This window comes from Globicephala melas, chromosome 3, assembly GCF_963455315.2.
Source record: "Globicephala melas chromosome 3, mGloMel1.2, whole genome shotgun sequence".
In the NCBI taxonomy this organism is placed as follows: domain Eukaryota; kingdom Metazoa; phylum Chordata; class Mammalia; order Artiodactyla; family Delphinidae; genus Globicephala; species Globicephala melas.
In genome coordinates, this window is record NC_083316.1 from 81,381,468 (window position 1) to 81,401,366 (window position 19,899).

At 33.4% G+C, this 19,899-nt stretch overlaps 1 protein-coding gene across 2 annotated transcripts in view; it reads right to left on the reverse strand.

Moving 5' to 3' along the window:
* Window positions 1-19,899, reverse strand: part of ST8SIA4 (ST8 alpha-N-acetyl-neuraminide alpha-2,8-sialyltransferase 4) — a 103,889-nt gene that overhangs the window by 74,780 nt on the left and 9,210 nt on the right. For both annotated transcript variants that reach the window (XM_030848505.2, XM_030848514.2), the window contains exon 3: window positions 12,998-13,255. In XM_030848505.2, coding sequence (XP_030704365.1) covers window positions 12,998-13,255 — 258 coding nt within the window. The remainder of the gene's footprint in view (window positions 1-12,997; window positions 13,256-19,899) is intronic.

Below are 19,899 nucleotides of genomic sequence, written 5' to 3' on the forward strand. Positions count from 1 at the left end.
GCTATAAAACAATTTCTCTCCCTTTTGATAATGCTTGTATTCACTGGTTCTTCTTTATATATTTTGTTCATATGGTGACTTCCCAAGGCCCTGACTTCATCACACTTACAATAATTCATATGAATCATTAAAATGTAGTCTTGTTCCATAGAAAACAAGCTTATGGTTACCAAAGGGGAAAGGGGGGGAGGGATAAATTAGGAGTTTGGGATTAACATATACACACTACTGTATATAAAATAGATAACCAACAAGGACCTACTGTATAGCACAGGGAACTATACTCATTATCTTGTAATAACCTAGAGTGGAAGAGAATGTAAAAAAAAAAGAATATATATATATCTATATATCTGAATCACTTTGCTGTACACCTGAAACTAACACGACATTGTAAATCAACTATATTTCAACCAAAATTAAAAATAAACAAACAGACAGAAACTTAGTCTTGTTTTTCTTTGGCTAAGAAGTGATACCCTTCCCCCGATTTTAAGTTTTAACATTGGCTTGCATACATCAGGAGGAAAGGCAACACTCCTGGACCAAAGGAAACAAAAAGCCAGATTAGAGGATACAGTATTAAGTAGAGAATGCTATTTCCACAAGTTGACTGATGAAAAGGAAATTTATTCATAGAACATGGCAACCAGAAGGGAAAAAAAAATCACACAACAATGCAAGTTGACAGGCTCTATTCCAAAGTTGTCTACTGAATCATAAGGAAATAGAGTCATAGAGTTTCAGAGCCAGAAAGGTATTTATGAGTCCATCTAGTTCAATGGCTAGATTTGGCATATGAGGAAAACTGAAGCTCAAAATGGTTTATATTACTTGTTCAAAGTCACACAGCTATATTTAGTGGCAATACCAGCAAGAGGATCCAAGTTTCTGAATTCTCTCATGAGTATTATTTCAACTACACTCTTTGGGAGAATATATACTGATTAGCAACAATGACCATTTTAGTGCAAATATTTACATCTTCTGTGTACCTGGGTCACAGATATAATTTTACTACCATGAATATACAATACCACCAATACGTTAATCCTAAACCATCAAAAGGAAGAAAAATTTACATTTATTGAATAACTGATTTGTACTTGGATTTATTCTAGACAGTTTCACACACATTATCTCATTTACTTCTATACTCACAAAAAAGGGAAGATAGAGACTATTTTCCTCATATTATATATAAAGAAACGGGGGCTTAGAGAAGTAAATAAATCATTTAAGACTGAATATAAATTAGATGGAAAAGATGGAACTTGAAACTAGATTTACCTGACTTAAAGGTTTATCACATTTTTTTGGGTGGGGGGGTTGTACACGGGCCTCTCACTGTTGTGGCCTCTCCCATTGCGGAGCACAGGCTCCGGAAGTACAGGCTCCGCGGCATGTGGGATCTTCCCGGACCGCCCCTGCATCGGCAGGCAGACTCTCAACCACTGCACCACCAGGGAAGCCCCGTTTATCACATGAGTGATAAATGAGTCTCCTGCTTGATTATCTGTCTCTAGAATATTTTGACATATATTTTTGGCACATAGTAAGTGCTTAATTAAAGAAAGGAATTCTCACAGGATGGTCCACAGACCACGACTGGAGAAAATGCTAAACATTATAAAGTCAGCTTGGTGTTTATTTAAGTTTTTACTGTTTTTTCCCTAGCTTTATTGAGATATAATTGACATATAACATTATGTATGTTTAAGGTGTACAACATGATTATTTTATATATGTACATATTGTGAAATCATTGCCACACATAGTTACCATTCACACAGTTACCAGTTTTTGTGTGTGTGTGATTTTATTTGTTGTTCAATTTTTGTTAGCCTAGACTTTGAAGAATGGCTGGTAGTTTGTGGAAATGTCAGACATTAAAATGACCTTCCCTCTTCTGTCTTTCATGCTAAGTCACGAAAATTTGAAATGTACACTAATTAAGACCATTTCTCACTGGTCTTCACATTTCAGAATAAACGTACAACTAAAAAGTTCACACTCTAGTGCGGCACTGACTGTTATTTCTAATTTAAAAAGATAAGTGTTTTCAATCTTCATTTGAAAATAAAGTATTGGACTTTGAGTATGAGAGAAAAAACTTCTGTTGTTGCTTCCTTCTTCAACTTACTGTGTACACTCAGGAAAGTCACTTAGACTCTCTGTTCTATGGAAAAATGTGGTTTGTTAACCTAAGCCTAACTTCTACAGAGGAACCCCTAAGCCTAACTTCTTCAGAGGAAACAATGGGAACCAATTTGGATTATTCAAGATTCATTTTCCGTCATCCAATAAATGTTACACTTTAAAATGTGGCATATTTATATTCACTATCATTTGCCCTTTCCATGTATTATATAATTCATAGAGTCCTTGATTTTCTTAAATTGCCTTCCACCGTCTATCCCCACTGTCTCTATCCTACTTTGCCCCTCATTATCTCCATCTTTAGACTATTTTCAGTATTCCCATCTTTGTCCCCCTGTAATTGATCACCTAAAAATCTTCCTGAAATTTAAATGTGATCATGACATTCCTCTCCTGAGTGGCTCCACAGACTACTTGAAAAATTAAATCCAATCTCCTTAGCAAGATACAATGGACTCTGCATAACCTGTCAGCTTCCCTCTCCAGCCTTACCTGCTTCTGCTTCTTTTGACCCACACAACCTTCTATTCCATCATACTGAAACTACTCACAGGCCCAGAAAAGCCACTCATTCCTATACCCAGGTTCCTTGGTGCATCATAGATCCAGTTTGGACTAGGTCTCACTCTCTTTTCTCTCCTTTCCTTACTTCTTCAGTTTTCATCATAATTTAACTTGTGTTGCTTCTCTCAGGAAATCATACTTGACCATCCAGCTTATGTATCCTCTCTGCCTCATTATCAGTGCCTAGTTCTGTGAGTACCTCTAATAAAGTAATTTGTGCATTATCAGTTCGTTACTTTGTTTTCTTTACAGGACTACAATCATCTCAGATGTAAAGAACTGATCTTCATTTTTGTATCTTCCTGATAAATAGGTGAATAAAAGAGTGAAGGAATTAATGAAAAAATTATAAGGAAGACCAAAGCTATGCTATGCATCACCTGAAAACAATAGGTCTGAAAAGTTCAATTGTGTTTGGCTTTGGAGTACATATTTTGGGCTGATGTCCACTTACAGATGAGTTTAATAGTAGACAAATAACAAATGCTTTAAACCCAAAACTGAAGGTATATTTTGAAAATCCATGGAATGACCAACTGCCCATTTGCTAATGCTCCTTTCATATCAGGAAAGGATGATTTCTACCATATTTTACATTAGTATGAACCTTACCACTGAAGTTTATCATCTTACTCTGTCCTATGATTTGGATTTCATCACATTTGCCTCCTCTAGTATCTTCCTTATTGAGTGTTCTTTCTCTTTCTTACCTTTGATTTACTTATTACCATGGTCCTTCCATCTGCAAATCTGCTCATGCTTCTATACCTTTACATTCCTCTTATGCTTACAATAAGAACAACAACAAAACTCCAACAAGAACAAACAAATAAAACAACAAACTGTAAGGATCTTTCTTGGACTATAGGATACCATGTAAATCCTTAACATGGTGAAACGATCCTTCATTATTTAAGGCCAACATACCCTGTCATTCCCCCTTCCACATTGTCCTTCAATATGAACCTAATAGTAGAGTAGTCCCAAACACTGCCTTACCATAAGACCATTGAAAGCATTTGTCTTTGTGCTTACTGGTCCCTTTGCCTGAGATTCCTCTTTTCCATGTGTTGAATGACTAATCATCCAGATGTACAATGATTTACTCATCCTTTCTTGCTGTGTGTTATAAAATGCATTTATACTTCAACAATTGTTCACATTTGGGTAGATTCCTAGAACTGGAAATAGTAAATAAAGGAATCTGCTATTTTTAAGGGTTGGGGGACATTATAAACCTGATTTTTGGAAAAGCTGTATCAATCTATATTTTTAAAAGCATTTCAAAGGAGTGCCAACATCAGTATAACTTTATGCTGAATACTAAGAATGTTAAATATCCTTGTTAGATTGATAGATGAGAAACTGTAGTTGTTTATAATATTGCATCTTTAGAAAACAGTCACCCAAGTCCAGGAAGTGCACAGAGTCCCAGGCAGGAAGCCCAAGGAGGAACACACCAAGAGACATAGTAATCAAACTGACAAAAATTAAAAACAAAGAAAAAATACTAAAAGCAACAAGGGAAAAATGACAAATAACACACAAGGGAACTCCCATAAGATTATTAGCTGATTTTGCAGCAGAAACTCTGCAAGCCAGAAGGGAGTGGCATGATATATTTAAAGTGATGAAAGGGAAGAACCTACAACCAAGAATACTCTACCCAGCGAGGCTCTCATTCAGATTTGATGGAGAAATCAAAAGCTTTACAGACAAGCAAAAGCTAAGAGAATTCAGCACCACCAGACCAGCTTTGAAACAAATGCTAAAGGAACTCCTCTAGGTGGGAAAGAGACTAGCAACTTAAAACAACCTGGTACATACATAGACTGCTATATCAAAACCTCACAGGAACAGCAAACCCAAAAACTACAATAGATACACACACAAAAAAGAAAAAGCACCCGAACACAACACTAAAGATGGTCATCAAACCACAGGAGAAGAGAATAAAAGAGGAAGGGAAGAAAAAAGATATACAAAAAGAAACCCAACACAATTAAGAAAATGGCAATTGGAACACATATACTGATAATTACCTTAAATGTAAATGGATTAAAAGCTCCAACCAAAAGACATAGACTGGATGAATGAATACAAAAACAAGACCTGTATACATGCTGTCTACAAGAGACCCACCTCAGACCTAGGGACACATACAGACTGAAAGTGAGGGGACAGATGAAGGTATTCCATGCAAATGGAAATCAAAACAAAGCTGGAGTACCAATACTCATATCAGACAAAATAGATTTGAAAAATAAAGACTGTTATAAGACACAAAGAAGGTCACTACATAATGATCAAAGGATCAGTCAAAGAAGAAGATATAACAAGTGTAAATATATATGCACTCAACACAGGAGCATCTCAATATATGAGGCAAATACTAACAGCCATAAAAGGTGAAATCGACAGTAACACAATAATAGTGGGGGAATTTAACACCCCACTTTCATCAATGGACAGACCATCCAGACAGAAAATCAATAAGGAAACATAGGCCTTAAATGACACATTAGATCAGATGGACTTAATTGAGACTTAAAGAGCATTCCATCCAAAAGCAGCAGAATACACATTCTTCTCAAGTGCACATGGAACATTCTCCAGGACTGACCACATGCTGGGCAACAAAGCAAGCCTACGTAAATTTAAGAAAATTGAAATCATATCAAGCATTTTTTCTGACCACAACACTATGAGATTAGAAATAAACTACAAGAAAAAAACTAAAAAAACCCACAAACATGTGGAGACTAAACAATATGCTACCAAACAACCAACAGATCACCGAAGAAATCAAGGAGGAAATCAGAAAATACCTAGAGACAAATGAAAATGAAACCACAACAATCCAAAACCTATGGGATGCAGCAACAGCAGTTCTGAGAGGGAAGTTAATAACAATACAATCTTACTTCAGGAAACAAGAAATATCTCAAATAAACAACCTAACCTTACACCTAAAACAACTAGAGAAAGAAGAACAAACAAAACCTAAAGTTAGTAGAAGGAAAGAAATCATAAAAATCAGTGCAGAAATAAACAGAGACAAAGAAAACAATAGCAAAGATCAATGAAACCAAAAGCTGGTTCTTCAAAAAGATAAACAAAGTTGATAAACTTTTAGCCAGACTCATCAAGAAAAAAGGGAAGAGGACTCAAATCAATAAAATTAGAAAATGGGATAGTCATTTTAAAACAACGTTTTAAAATAGTTTGTCAAGTCATTGTCATTTCCATTTAAAAAAAAAATATCTCTTGTAGATAAAATCTTTTTTTTCCAAGGAGTGACATGATTGGAAGAAAAAGTTAGAGCCTTACCTCACATCACAATCCATAACAATTCCATATTTAGTTTTCAGTAAAATTTTAAAAACCATAAATCATTAGAATAAAATAGAAATTCTCATTTCTACCCAGAATATGAATTTGATGGTTAAAATCAATAGAAATAACAAAGATAAACAGTTTTTTTAAAACTATAAAATTTCAGATTAAAAATATGAATAAACCATTAAGTAAAAATAAGGTAGAAAATATATGTAGCAAATATCACATAAGCAATGTTGGTATTTCTAAAATATAAAGCGGTTATTTTAATTAATAAGAATTTTAAAATATGTTTCTAATGCCTGCACCAGTCTCCCTACCAGAAACTTAGTTGTTTGCAGTTAAAACATTTTATTTAAGCACAAACATTCTCAGTGAGAGTTCAAGGGAAAAAAATAAGGCCATTTTTGTGAACATGTAGAAAAGTAGGCATATTTTTTCTCTCCCAGAGAAGAGTCTATTTTTCTATAAAAGAGTTAGCATTCATAGAAGGTCAAAAAAGATGATTTAAAGTTTGCCATAAATTATCCACCAGTGAAGAATCAAACATTGAGTTATAAAAATGTATTCTATCAGTCAAGGTAAGTAAATTCTTCCATCTTTTTCTTTTGTGAAACATCTCATCCCTTCTCTTAGGAAGCTAGATCATCATAAAGTAAAACATTTTTATCTTATTCCTTTGGTTTCCTGAAGAAATATATCTCTTCACTACAATTCTTTCTAATTTTATACACTCAGATTTTACAGACACTCCTATCTGAGTAGTGTTCCTGTGTCTTCACATTTCATATTATCTAATATGTTATTCAGTGTCAACTATATACACGTTTGATATATTTGATAAATTTGAGGAAGGTTTGACTTCTTGTTTATATAAGACAAAGAGAATTTGCATTTCTAGCCAATGGTCATGGCTATTAGAAAAAGTGGTAATAAATTTAACTTTCAACTACAACATTTGACTCAAGCTAGGTGTGCTTTAATATCAGTCGACATTAGTTTAGATTTACAGTTTATGCATTTCTTTACTATTTATATTTCCCAACTGATACTTAGAAAATCACTTTGAAATAATAGGCCTATTATTATTATTATTAATATCATTGGATGTTGGAAATAATCATGTTTAGAACCTAAGGTATTTGTCCAATACTACATTTCCTGGCTTTATTTTTTTTTCATTTTATTTTTTATTGAAGTATAGTTGATTTACAATGTTATATTAGTTTCAGGTGTACAACATAGTGATTCTAGTAATTGTCAGGAACCCAGCTTTTCTGATTCCCAATATCTAGGACATTTCACTATACTACTCATCATATTTCTGTATTTTCTTTTTAATTTTAAGGGTTTAAATGACCATAAATGACCTTATATATGACTCCTCTTACATATTAATTTTGGAATCCAGTGTTGTATTCAGTGTCTAAGGCAAGAATACATGAACACAAACCAAAATTTTCTCAATTCCTACATTAATTCTTTCATTCAATAAATAAATAGCACATACCTTAATGTATCAAATTTGGTACTAGGTCCTAAAGATACAGGCTAACTAAATCAGACATGGTGGGGAGTCCCAGCTTCCCTAGACCATACTGTTTAGGCATATTGAGAATTCCAGAACATTGAAAACCTTAATGCACATAAGAATCACCTGGGCACTGTGATCAAATGCACATTCTGACTCAGCAGGTCTGGTGCAAGTTCTGACATTCTGTATTTCTAACAAGCTTCCAAGTGATGTTAATGCTGGTAGTTCAGAACCACAATCTGAATAGCAAGGATTTACTTATATAAATATGTATATATTTAAATGGCTATTTTAAGTGATCTTTCATTGCTGTTCCTATATTTTAAGAAAAAAACTATGAACCAAGAGGAAATTAGAAGGAAATTGGTCAAGCACTGCAGGAACTGAAGATGTTGATTAACAAAGGAAAAACGAGCAAAGTTGTCTAGGCTAGAAGAAGATGGGGACAAGAAAGAATGCAGAAAAGGAAGGTAGAAAGAGAGAAATAAACAAACAAAATTAAATTTGGAATTCCAACCAGCCAGAACAACAACAACAAAGTGTTTTGCAGCTCTTAGTTAACCATTTCTGAATCATTCAAGTCATACTCATTATTTCTAGTATCTCTGTTTAAGCACAGTGAGGAGTGGCATTTGATGGTCAAAAAATATCAGTTGCCAATTGCAACTGTTAAGTAACCCCTCCCCCAGGGTTCTCTATATAACATCAAAGCTAGTACACTGTGGGACCAGGTTTACTTTAGATGAGGCTGGACAAGATCCCTCTTCTATGGAAAACCAGTACTGACAGGCTGCCTGACATTTCCTACTATCCACAGACAGCCCAGAGAATGGAAAGAATGCCCCATCATTCTTACCTGGGGGGGAAGAGAAGAGCAGGGAAGGTGGAATGAGAATTTGTTCTCCACCACCTTTCAGCATTAAAATTAGGAAATATCTGATTTTTTTGGTTCTCATTAGAAAACCACAATTGTTAAGTTTATGAAATTTTTGAGTATAGACAATACAGATATTAGAATGTACATTTTTGTAAATATATATAGGACTAAAATATCCAAAAAATGTGAAAAATAAAGGCAGGAAAATTGAAAAGCACTTTATATATCATTTTGCAAAATCCAAAACAATTTTCTCCACTAAATAGTTGTATTCTTTAATGTAAGATATGCACTGTTACAATAATTTTACACCTAACACCAAGTAAAAAAAAAAAAAAAAAAAAAGACCCAAGAAAGGATTCAAAGATACTTTTAAACAGATTGCACAAAGGGAGCTTTTTAACCCTGTTTTCCTTTACCTACAGTGATATATAAAGGACATATTATGTCTTCAAAACTCTAGATTCTTGAAATATTATAGCAAACCTTTAGATAAGTAATTATACATGGGGTAAACTTAGGGCTGAGATTTCGTAGAGACAATTCTGTGGTTTCTGTGAGTAGGTAAGTTGTAACACTCTAAGGAAGAAAGGAATAGTTCATACAATAATCTCAGTTTCTAAATTAGAAAACTAAAGTACAGCGAGGTGTACAACTTCATCCAATATCACCTACAATGAACTCTCCTCGGACCCCTGGAACATATATTGGGTGACGGTTTTCCTCTGCAGCACTGACTCCATCTCTTTCCAATATTTAGCATATGTCAGGCCATCCAAATATAAAATATAGAATTTAATATCAATAGGACAGTGTCTCTAATGCTTACCAGGTGAGAGAAGGTTTATAACTGACACATCAATGCCAGATTAAACTAAATTTTTGCTTATCTGGAGCTGTATGACAAGATCTTTAACATCACAAGAACTTTACTATCCTTTATGAATTTTCCCTATCAGACAGAATTGCAAGTCAAGAAAAGCATGATATTTTCAACCTGAGTGAGTGACTGACCACCCATGTTTCTCGATCCTGGCCTCTTCCTTACAACATGGCACTCGCTGATTGAGGAACTATAGACTAACTGTCTTGAGGGTTGCACATATAAAAATCACTGATCAAGTGGACATAACACTATTATTTGAATTATGATTTTAGGCATTTTTTATTAAGAAATAAAGTTATTTCTCTTATGTCCAGTTTTCTGTTATTTAGGTACATATGAAACCTAGATTTTACAAATCAGTTCAATATTTAATCAGTAATTAGAGAATCAAAGTAAGGCTTTAATTGATTTTCTTATCCTCATTTTTTTCCTTTAAGCTCCTATTTTGTATGATATCCCACAAAACCCAGCATTTAATTTAATTGATTAACTTATGATACAAACAGCCACTGAGGGAATATCTCTTCTAGGAGAGGAAATGCATGACATTGTGTGTGTGTCTGCATTTATGTATAGTTACCATTACATGGGCAAAAATACAACGTGAGCACTTTTCACTGGCTTATTTAAAAATATTGTGGGATATTAAAAATAACTTTCTCCAGAACTACACTTCACAGGACAATAATGCCATGTATCTGCACCTTGCCCTCCTCCTCAATAGCACAACTGTTTGGAGCAAGAGATTCCTGTGTGCATATGATAATGCATTCTGTACATCATTAAACAAAGAAGATAGCATTTTATTTCTTTAAAGTACTTTCAGAAAAAATAAAGTTTAAAATCTAACTAATGCTGAATGAAGATATTATCTAAAGATAATGCTTTGCTTTATAAAGTTAGAGGTCAACTTGAACATAATACCTGGGTGAATCTGATCCTTGAGGGGGTCACTGAATTAACAGTGCCCTCTGCAAGCAGATCAGGTGTCAGTTATCTCTCTCATAACAAACTTACTATCTAACAAGAAAAATGGGAAACAAACTGGGAACAACAGGTTACACATGCAACCAACCAACCAAAACTATCTATACCTATGCTGATATGCATACACACAATAGAGCTCTGGGAAGGTGGGAAATTTGAAAGATTTTTAAAGATTGTTACTAAAATTTGTAACAATATTAACTAGTTTGACATGGATGGCAAACTATTTCAAGGAATAGGGCTTTGATTGAGGTTTAATGCAAAAGTCCTCTTTGATGTTCTAGAGTAGAATGGACACATGTACAGAAACAAAAGGTCATATACTCTTGGGGAAGGAAAAGATATTTGGCACACAGATGATGAGTCAGATGCCATGTGAAAGATTAGAATTTTAGGAAGGATGGAGGTCTGGTAGTGATATGTCATTGAAGTCCCTTGTGTCCATGAGACTCAAAGGGATGACTTTCCAAACTAGGTATTATTACAAAAGAAAAAGGTTTTTCTCCAGGGATTATTTGTTTCTAATGCAAAATGTATTCCTGCCAAAGTTTACCTGGAAAATCAGAATCCCAATCATGGGCTACACTTCCCTAGCATATACTTTAATCTACAACATTCCAACTTCTAATTTTGGAAAGCAGTAAAAATAGGAGGAAAAGAATAAAAAATAATTATGGCAATAATTTTCATGCCTTCATTAAGATGCTTATCCTCATTTTTTTATACTTCTTGGTAAGAGCATAACAATTATAGACTCAAGATTGGTCACTATTGTGCTCTTGTTAAATAAGTTTTTAAAATAATCATAGCTTAGAAAAGTATAAAGAACCTCTTGAAGTTTGATTATGCTCAAACACCAGTGAGTGACTTACAACAAACATAACTTCTGGAGATCTAATGCACTGCCTAATGATTATAGCCAACAATACTGTATTATCAACTTTAAAGTTGCTAGAACACTAGATCTTAACTGTTCTCATCACAAAAAAAGAGAGGAGATAATTATGTGATCTGATTGAGGTGTTAGCTGACACTACAGTCTTAATTTCAGAGTTAAAGGTGAGGCTGAATCTAGTGGGTTATGTAGATCCCAATGCTAAAGCTTAAAGGGGTGTAGGAACAAGGAGTCAGTCACATTCGGATCCTGTAGCCCTCCAGGATTAATCAACCTTACAAATTCTCTTCTTCACCTTGCAACAATTTCTACTGTGCTCTAAAACCTTTTCCTCTTCACTTAATCTGCCCCCTGATTTTAATCTCTTCAGAAATTCTAGAAGCCTTACTCTTCCTTCAGAGCCATACTTCACACAGACTTCAAAGTTTGAAGCTCATTACTTCCACTTCCACTGTCATTCCCTCGTCAAATATTTTTGTCTCCTCTTTGGACACAATTTTCTTGGTATATCTACATATTGACAAGGTTTTCTTTCAGTTCAATCAATTTAAAAGTTCAGGTTTTTAAAGGCTCAACTGATGTCAAATCAATCTCTGACCCTGCATCCAACTGAGAAACGATAGTATGGCAAAATGTTTGTAGTTATATTCATTGTTATGAATTGTATTCCCTGAGAGTATTCTCTTATGATTTTCCATGGTTATTTATTCTTTTATAAAAAACTGTTGCCTATTTATGATTAATACTTATATAATTGTATTTATTTTTAATACTATAGTTCAAAAAGATTTTTTTCAAGATCTATACTTTCAAAGGCTGGATTCCAGCATAGCTTCAAGACTTCAAGTTATTTGTCAACATGGCAAATCAGCATACTTTCCAATCTATCTTTATATTGCAGTATTTCATATTTCAAAATACACATTTCATTTATTCAGCAAATATTTCTGAAGAACTAAAACAAGCCAAAAAACTCTATTTAGATATACTGAGAATTAAAAAGTGCTAATTAATATCTGTTGTCATTACAACCTTAAGTCTACTGTTGTCTTTTTTTCAGTTAATCAAAAGCTAGAACTAAACACGTGACTCATCAAATATCTGCTGACCATCAATGAAAAACAAATAGCTATGTTTAATTTTGTGAGAAAACTAAAAAACTAAAATATACTACCATACACAAGTACCATGTATAAAGAGTGATGAAAGCAATTTGGTCCAAGATATCAAATATAAACTTGTTAAATTATGTTCTTAGACTATGCTAAATAGTTGTCATTAAAAAACTAAAATTAACTTATATCTGTTATATCATTGTATAGTAATGTTCATAATTTTATGAATAAATAAAATAATACAATTTATTGAATAGAAATAGGATTATGAATGTAATTAATTAAGTGAATTAATTCATTCACTAATAGAAATAAATAATTATTTCTATTAGTGAATAAAATAGTTTTTCTGTGTATTATATTTAATAAAATTGTCATTTGGCCAAAAAGGAAAGCTGGTGTGAATCTTACTGCTATGAGATCATCTTTTCTTTCAATGATATAATAATTTTAATTTTACATTCCAGGATAAGTGTAAATTTGGATACTACACAAATAAAGACATAAAAGATAAATATTTGTTTGAGATTTCAATAATTCATAATATTAATATTAGATTTAAACATTTCTGCCAGTGTTCTACTCCTAAATAAAGGGTCTTTGAAGAAATTACAATCTTTAGGAACAAAAGAAAGCTCACCTTATTACAAAATTGTGACTGTCAATCTCTTTTCCACATTCACTATCTAGTAGAATGCCAGAATTTCCAACAACTGCACAGGTCTTAAATCTTCGATTTTTCATTGGTGAAACTTCAGGTAGGAGGCTATGCAGATCCTGAGAAATATTTAGTGTCCGGCGTCTGTCCAGCACATAGTGTATGACATCACCAGGCTTAAAACTGCTCTTGACCACTGAGACATCTCGTTCTGCATCTAGGAAACGAAGAATGTTCTTCCTATATTTGAGATACAAGCAAAGTTTTCCATTAATGACAACATGTCCAAGGACTGGTAATATCATTTACAAAGTAACATATGATAAGATATAAATTGGTAAATCACTAAACTTTAATATTCAGGTGATAACTAAACCAACCAATTAAGTAGATTCTAAAGGAAATAAAATATATTTTTAAAACGTCACTTGTACATAGTTTTTCAATGATTTTGTAAATAGATATATAGTATACACACCTATCTGTGGAGTGAAAAAGGCCCCCTATCAAAATTTATAGAAAAGTTTATTAAATGAAATACTATTGCCATGACTTGACTTTCCTTAGCTAGACAGTATTCTGCCAGCCTTAATTATCCATAATCATCTATTTTGTTCAGTGTTGTCTAGTTAAGGTGAATAGAAAAACTTGAAATTGTTTAGAATCATAATTTAGTTAACTCTATTAAAAGGATTGAATTTTCTAATAAAATTATTAACATTTATCGAAATCATGTGTATATTATAATTATTTGAAGTAAAGTTAAACTACAGCACTATATATATATGTGTATATATGTGTATATGTGTGTGTATATATATATATATATATATATACACATATACATATACATATACATATATATGAAAGTTTTCTTCCAAGCTCAAGGATCCAGGAAATAAGATGGCTATATTAGAGGAAAAGATGGACAGATAGAACATTGGACCTTGCAGGGCAGAGATAGCTAACTGTTCCTCAGTGTTCTTTCTTCCCTTCTTTCTTTTCCTATTTGAATCTTCTAAGTTTTACTTGGCCACACTGATGCTCAGCTAGAACATTTCCAAGTTTCCAAACCCAAGTGAAGCTGGGTGTGGTCACATGAATTGGTTTTCTTAAACAGGATATGAGTGGATCAAGTGCATCACTATAGGAGAAAGAAATAAACTTCTGATTTGTTTGATTCACTGTATTTTAAAGTCTCCTTTTTTATGGAAGCTTAGCCTATCCCATAACTAATAAAGAATCTGATAAAAGATATGAGATACTACATACACATATACGCACATATTAAGTTAGATGATGGAAAATAAGAAAATAGATATGGCTGCCTGGAAAGCTGGTGACTCTTGGCATGATACAGAATAGCACCTTATAAAACTGTGGTCTATAATAACTTAGGAGTCATACCCTATATGTAATAAGCTTGTTGCTCTTGGATAATTGGTTAAAAGGTGCTAGTATGTTGTTTTATGTTGGTTACCCATTTTAGCAAGGAACTAAGAGGCAAAGTCAGATATGAAATACCCAAGTTGAAAGTTGAGTGGAGGAGAATATCTCTGGCAACGGCCTATAATCTAAACTGTGTGAGAGTCCAGTAACTGGGACCTCCTAAATGACTCCAATAATACAATTAGCAAGAGATACAACTATAAATCAGAGCCACGCCAGCAGTAAGAAGGATATTGTCTTCTCCCCTAAGTCTATAGATTCAAACGTTTTAAGAGTAGCTGCCAATAAACTGTAGAAAAGGAGGGTTAGGTCAGAATAATTAGGGGAGAATCCGAAGGCTAAAGAACTGTGTTCAGAAGCAATCTTTAGGTGGGGTTATTCATACCAGGAACAAACTCCAAAGAAATAGCTCAGGAGCCTAGTAAGTTTTTGAGAGAATTATATTGACAAAGAATCTATGAATCTGGCTTACAAAAGTTTGGGATTGCTTGATCCTCATGCTACCAAACATATACCACCCAGAAGTAATCTGAGAAAGCAGTCTTCTCGGTTGGAAGTTGGATAATACTTACTGAAGTGCTCTTAACGGCAAGCTTGAATTTTCAGAATGCTCAAAACAATGTCATTATTATAACATTCATGATAGATAGACATTTTCCTCTAATGCTATTATTGTTTAAGCTCCATCACTATTTATAAATTTTATTATTACGCACAAAATATGATCTCTTCCTATCACTCCATCAAAAGGGCAATTCCCCAAATCATACTCATAAACCAGAAGCATGACTAGCAAGGAGGGATGTAAAATAACTAACTCATCTTTCTTTTTGTTTTCTTTATTTTGGTTTGCTTTAAATAGATCCCACTTTAACGTGTGATCTAATTAGGAAACCAGATGATTGAATACTTTATTTGGCTAGATTTATACACAAGGAATACACCCATCAACTCTCTGAAAAAGAGACCATTTAAAAAATTTTTTTCTCGGGCTTCCCTGGTGGTGCAGTGGTTGAGAGTCCGCCTGCCGATTCAGGGGACACGGGTTCGTGCCCAGTCCGGGAAGATCCCACATGCCATGAAGCAGCTGGGCCCGTGAGCCATGGCCACTGAGCCTGCATGTCCGGAGCCTGTGCTCCGCAATGAGAGAGGCCACAACAGTGAGAGGCCCACACACCGCAGAAGAAAAAAAAAACAATTTTTTTTCTCAAATGTTTGGAATTTCAGGTTTGCAAGGAGTAAAATTTGTACAGCAAAATCTATATAAATGCCCTACAAATGAAATTTTAAAATTAATAGAAATTATCAGGCATTATAATAATCTTAACAAAGTACAGACTACATAAGAAGAGAATTGCTGGTGAAATCAGCAGCCATAGAGCATATGAATTGCAGAAAATTGAGAACTCTTTCATTATGTTAAGCACATGTGATTCTTCACAAAAGTTAACAGCTAGCACCAAGAGCAGCAATCAACTTTTGTACAAATTAACTACCACTTACTCGTTTGGTGAAAAAATTAAATAATGCCTGACACCTGTATTTCAACAAAAAAATTTTTTTCATTTCCTGTGAAAATGACAAGCTTGACTCTAAAATGAAGACTGCACGGATGTGGTCAGATCGCCAAACTAGATGGTGTTATTTTCCTTTGAACATAATTTAAAGGGGTTGCTGTAAGTATTTGAAGATGCCACTCACAAGTAGTGGCATGTTTGCAAGCATGAAGTGAATAGAGGTCCAGATTTCAAAGAAGACTCTTTAGCTTGGAAATCCAAAACGGAAAATCCCCTTACTCATAAAGTTAACACTTAAACGCTTGTCAACTGATAGCAAGAGGGACTTTGCAATCACAGAACCTTTGCTGTGTTATAGAAAGTTAGCAGCAAAAATATTTTCAAACATATGTCTTCTAAATCTGAGTATAAGAGAACACCTTTAATTTATTCATTCTTAGGGAAAATTGATATTTAAAAAGTGGACTGTAAGAGTTCAGGAAGAAAATAATGCTTAATGTGATAAATAATTATTAAGTACAGATGATACTATTGTATGTATTACTCCAATGATGTCTTACAGGCTCAACAGTTTACTTTTTAAATGGAAGCAGTAAAAAATAGTAAAAGTATTTTCCAAGACAGAATACAAAATACCAATTCACCCAGTCTAATCAAAATATAAAAATGTAAGTTTCTTAGAGAAAACTCAGAACAATTGTTAGTGTTGAATTTGCTTTTTTAAACTGAAAAGGGTGGGGGGACCTTGAATGTCTCTAGTTTGTTCTTTATCCTGCATTGAACCAAACTTTTGTTTCTATTTTAGGGCTTAAATCTATACATGGAAAACTATCTGAGCTAAGATTCCTGGTATAGGATGCAAGAAAGACTGAAAATAATTACTATGAGTGAATATATTGATAAAATGCTTAATATTTTCTGGTAACAGTAAAGTTAGTTTTTTTTTTCTCCCTAGTAGGCTGTAGGTATTTTTAGATTATAGATTTAATGGACTGTAAAAGTTCTATGGATTTGCTAAGTCTAACTGTTGTTCATACTGTAAATCTATTAAAAAAAAAACAAAGAAGAAAACTAGTGCTTAAATGTAATTAACTAAATATCACTGGAAGCCTGAAAAACTCTTGTACTTATGCTGAACTGAAACAACACGTTAAGTACTACCAAGGAGAATGTATACGCTTTGCTCAAAAGGTACTTGATATAAATGAAAACAGCAAGTTAAACAAAATTACTTTAGAATGAGAGAGATAGAAAGAAAACTCTAACTTCTGGGCTCTAAGGAAGCATGAATCAACAAAAGCCGATGTTTAATATGCAGGCTGTACCAGAATAAGTTTTTGTAATATGTGGTTGAGTTACTACCAGATTTTTAAAGCAGAGGATTGTGTTTTTTGTGTGTGACTTAAAAGAACAGTAACAACAAAAGATTCCTTACAGGTCTCTGTCATTCTGTTAAGCATAATGTAACTTTTGAAACCCTATTCGAAAAGCGAACACCTAAGTTCAGCAACTGTTTTAACGATAAAGATAACTGATAGAAATCAGGAAATATGCTTCACTTTTGGTAAGACTAAAAAATTAGTCATAAAGATTATATTTTTTGTTAGGCAATGCTGGCTTAAACTGAAAGACTGGTTTAGACTGTGAAACTGACAGGAATAGATTCTATACAGAAACTTTTCAGCTGAATTTTCAAGTAGAACTTCCCTTTCAACATCACCCACCACTTGAAATAGCAGCTGCAGAGTCCTGGGGAATTAATTTTCTAAACATTGTTTTCACTTGTGAAATGTTACATATAGCTAACCTATCACCAGGTGCCACTCTTTCTTCTCTGTAGGTTTCCTGTCAACAACAAGCACATGTGCTGTGGCAACTAAAATTTAATCTAAATGACATTGTTGACTCCATCAGCAAGTATTGTGAGGCAAATCTTACAGCTGGAATGCATCTCAAGTTGAGAAACAAATTAGGTAGTGATACATATATTAGGAATCAGTTTTTGCAAACTTTTGACTCCAGACAAAAATCAGTGAATCAGTTCAGTTGTTACTGACATAGTTTACTAAAAAGAAAAAAAAAGAGTTTAAGAAATGCCAAGTGTTTCATTATGCCTACAAAAAGCAGACAGAACACAATTTTTTGTCTCAAGAGATTATTTCTGTAAGGCAATATGCCTTGAAGCTCTGAAAAAAACATAACCTATAGCTTATTAGGGCTTCTGAGCTAAGGGTCTTAGCTGTTATAGGAAAAATATTCTAGTTAGTATTAAAAGAAAAACCCTGAGCACAACCAAATGAAAAGGCAAAATTGTCTCAAAAAAGCTTGAAGAAAGCACTTTTTAGTTTACACCTCAGACAGACATTTGATATTTGGCCCAGCATTTGGTAATATTGGATGAATACTATCTTATATTATTTTAGAGCAAAAAAGTCAACTTCTCTGTACTTCATAAAGATGCATTTTAATAGTATTCATTTTTAGTATTAAACAATAGTCTTCCAGAAGATTTATCTCATAATAAGAGCTCTGGCTCCACAGTCAGGCCTGGCTTTGAAGCTTGACTCTGGGACTAACAAGCTGTGTGACCCACGACGTGTGCTATTGAATTGTATGTGGACCTTTTTCTAAAGTAAATCAATGCATGCAACAGCAAATTCTTTTTGACAGGTGAAGCACATATAAATTTGCAATTATGTTTAGTCAACCTGCAAACCTTATCTGGTTAAGAACTTCAATATATGATGACACTAAGAGTTGAAAATATTTTTGCTGACTAATTATGATGTGCTTATTCTGGTCCTGATGAGTAGCTGAGCTCATACATTTCTATACATCCATATCTGGTACTGTATGTAATTCTTTATGTTTCTATCCAACATATGAAAAATGAGGGGGAAAGAAAGAAACAACCCGAAGATGAAAAAAGTCAAGTCACAAGTGTTGGACGTGACTAGATAATTTCTCAGTACAATGTTCACAGATATACTCACAACATCTGATACATCTTAAGTGTATCATTTCTTAGCTTACAATAATAAAGAACTACTACCAATAACATCAAGCCTTTAACCAAGCTAAGTAGTTTAATTGTGAAGTTAGCTGTGGAATTCATGAACTTCCCTATATCTTGATGAATTTTCAAAGTACAATGAACTAATACATGAAACCGTCTCTCTCAGACAACTCCCCAGAGGTACAGTTGTTTGATGAATATATATGAATCAATTCTTGATGTGCTTATGAAAGCGGCAGAGTGCATATAGGGCTGGAAGAATCAGTAATAAGAAAGAAAATCATGTCTACAAATATAGGGAAAAACAATTTATCTTCAGTGACTGTTTCACATTTTAATGCAAATAGATAAATAATTTATTAGGAATATCACAAGTGCATTATTAAGTTTAATGAGATTTTTTAAATGAGAAAGATTTGTAAGCAGAGTTCAATCATGTAAGATCAAAAATGATTAGTTGTAACATCTTAATCAAAAGCTTCAAAGTAGAATTTTGAAAACACTTGTAAAATATGCCCATACCCACTCATAGACACAAAATAATGTGGTTCTTCATAAATGCTATAGATGTGGGGAAAAAACAAAGGAAAATAACCAAAATACTTTAAGATTAGTTTCAAGTATGACTTAGAAAGAAAGCTAAGCCAATAATCAGGTATTTTTATATTCTAAATTTTTTATTATAGGTGTCAAATTGATTGATACTTACTAGTCACTACAGCTATAGGCAATTATAATTTTTATGAACTGTTTGTACATTGTACAGTAATGGTTTTACAAATTATTATTTCCTTGTAAGGAAGTGACAACTTTGTATGTCTTATTCAATATTTGCTCACTGTTTTATTGTTTACTTATCTGTTAAGGAGAACCATATGAAGAGTACTAACATTTCATTCATA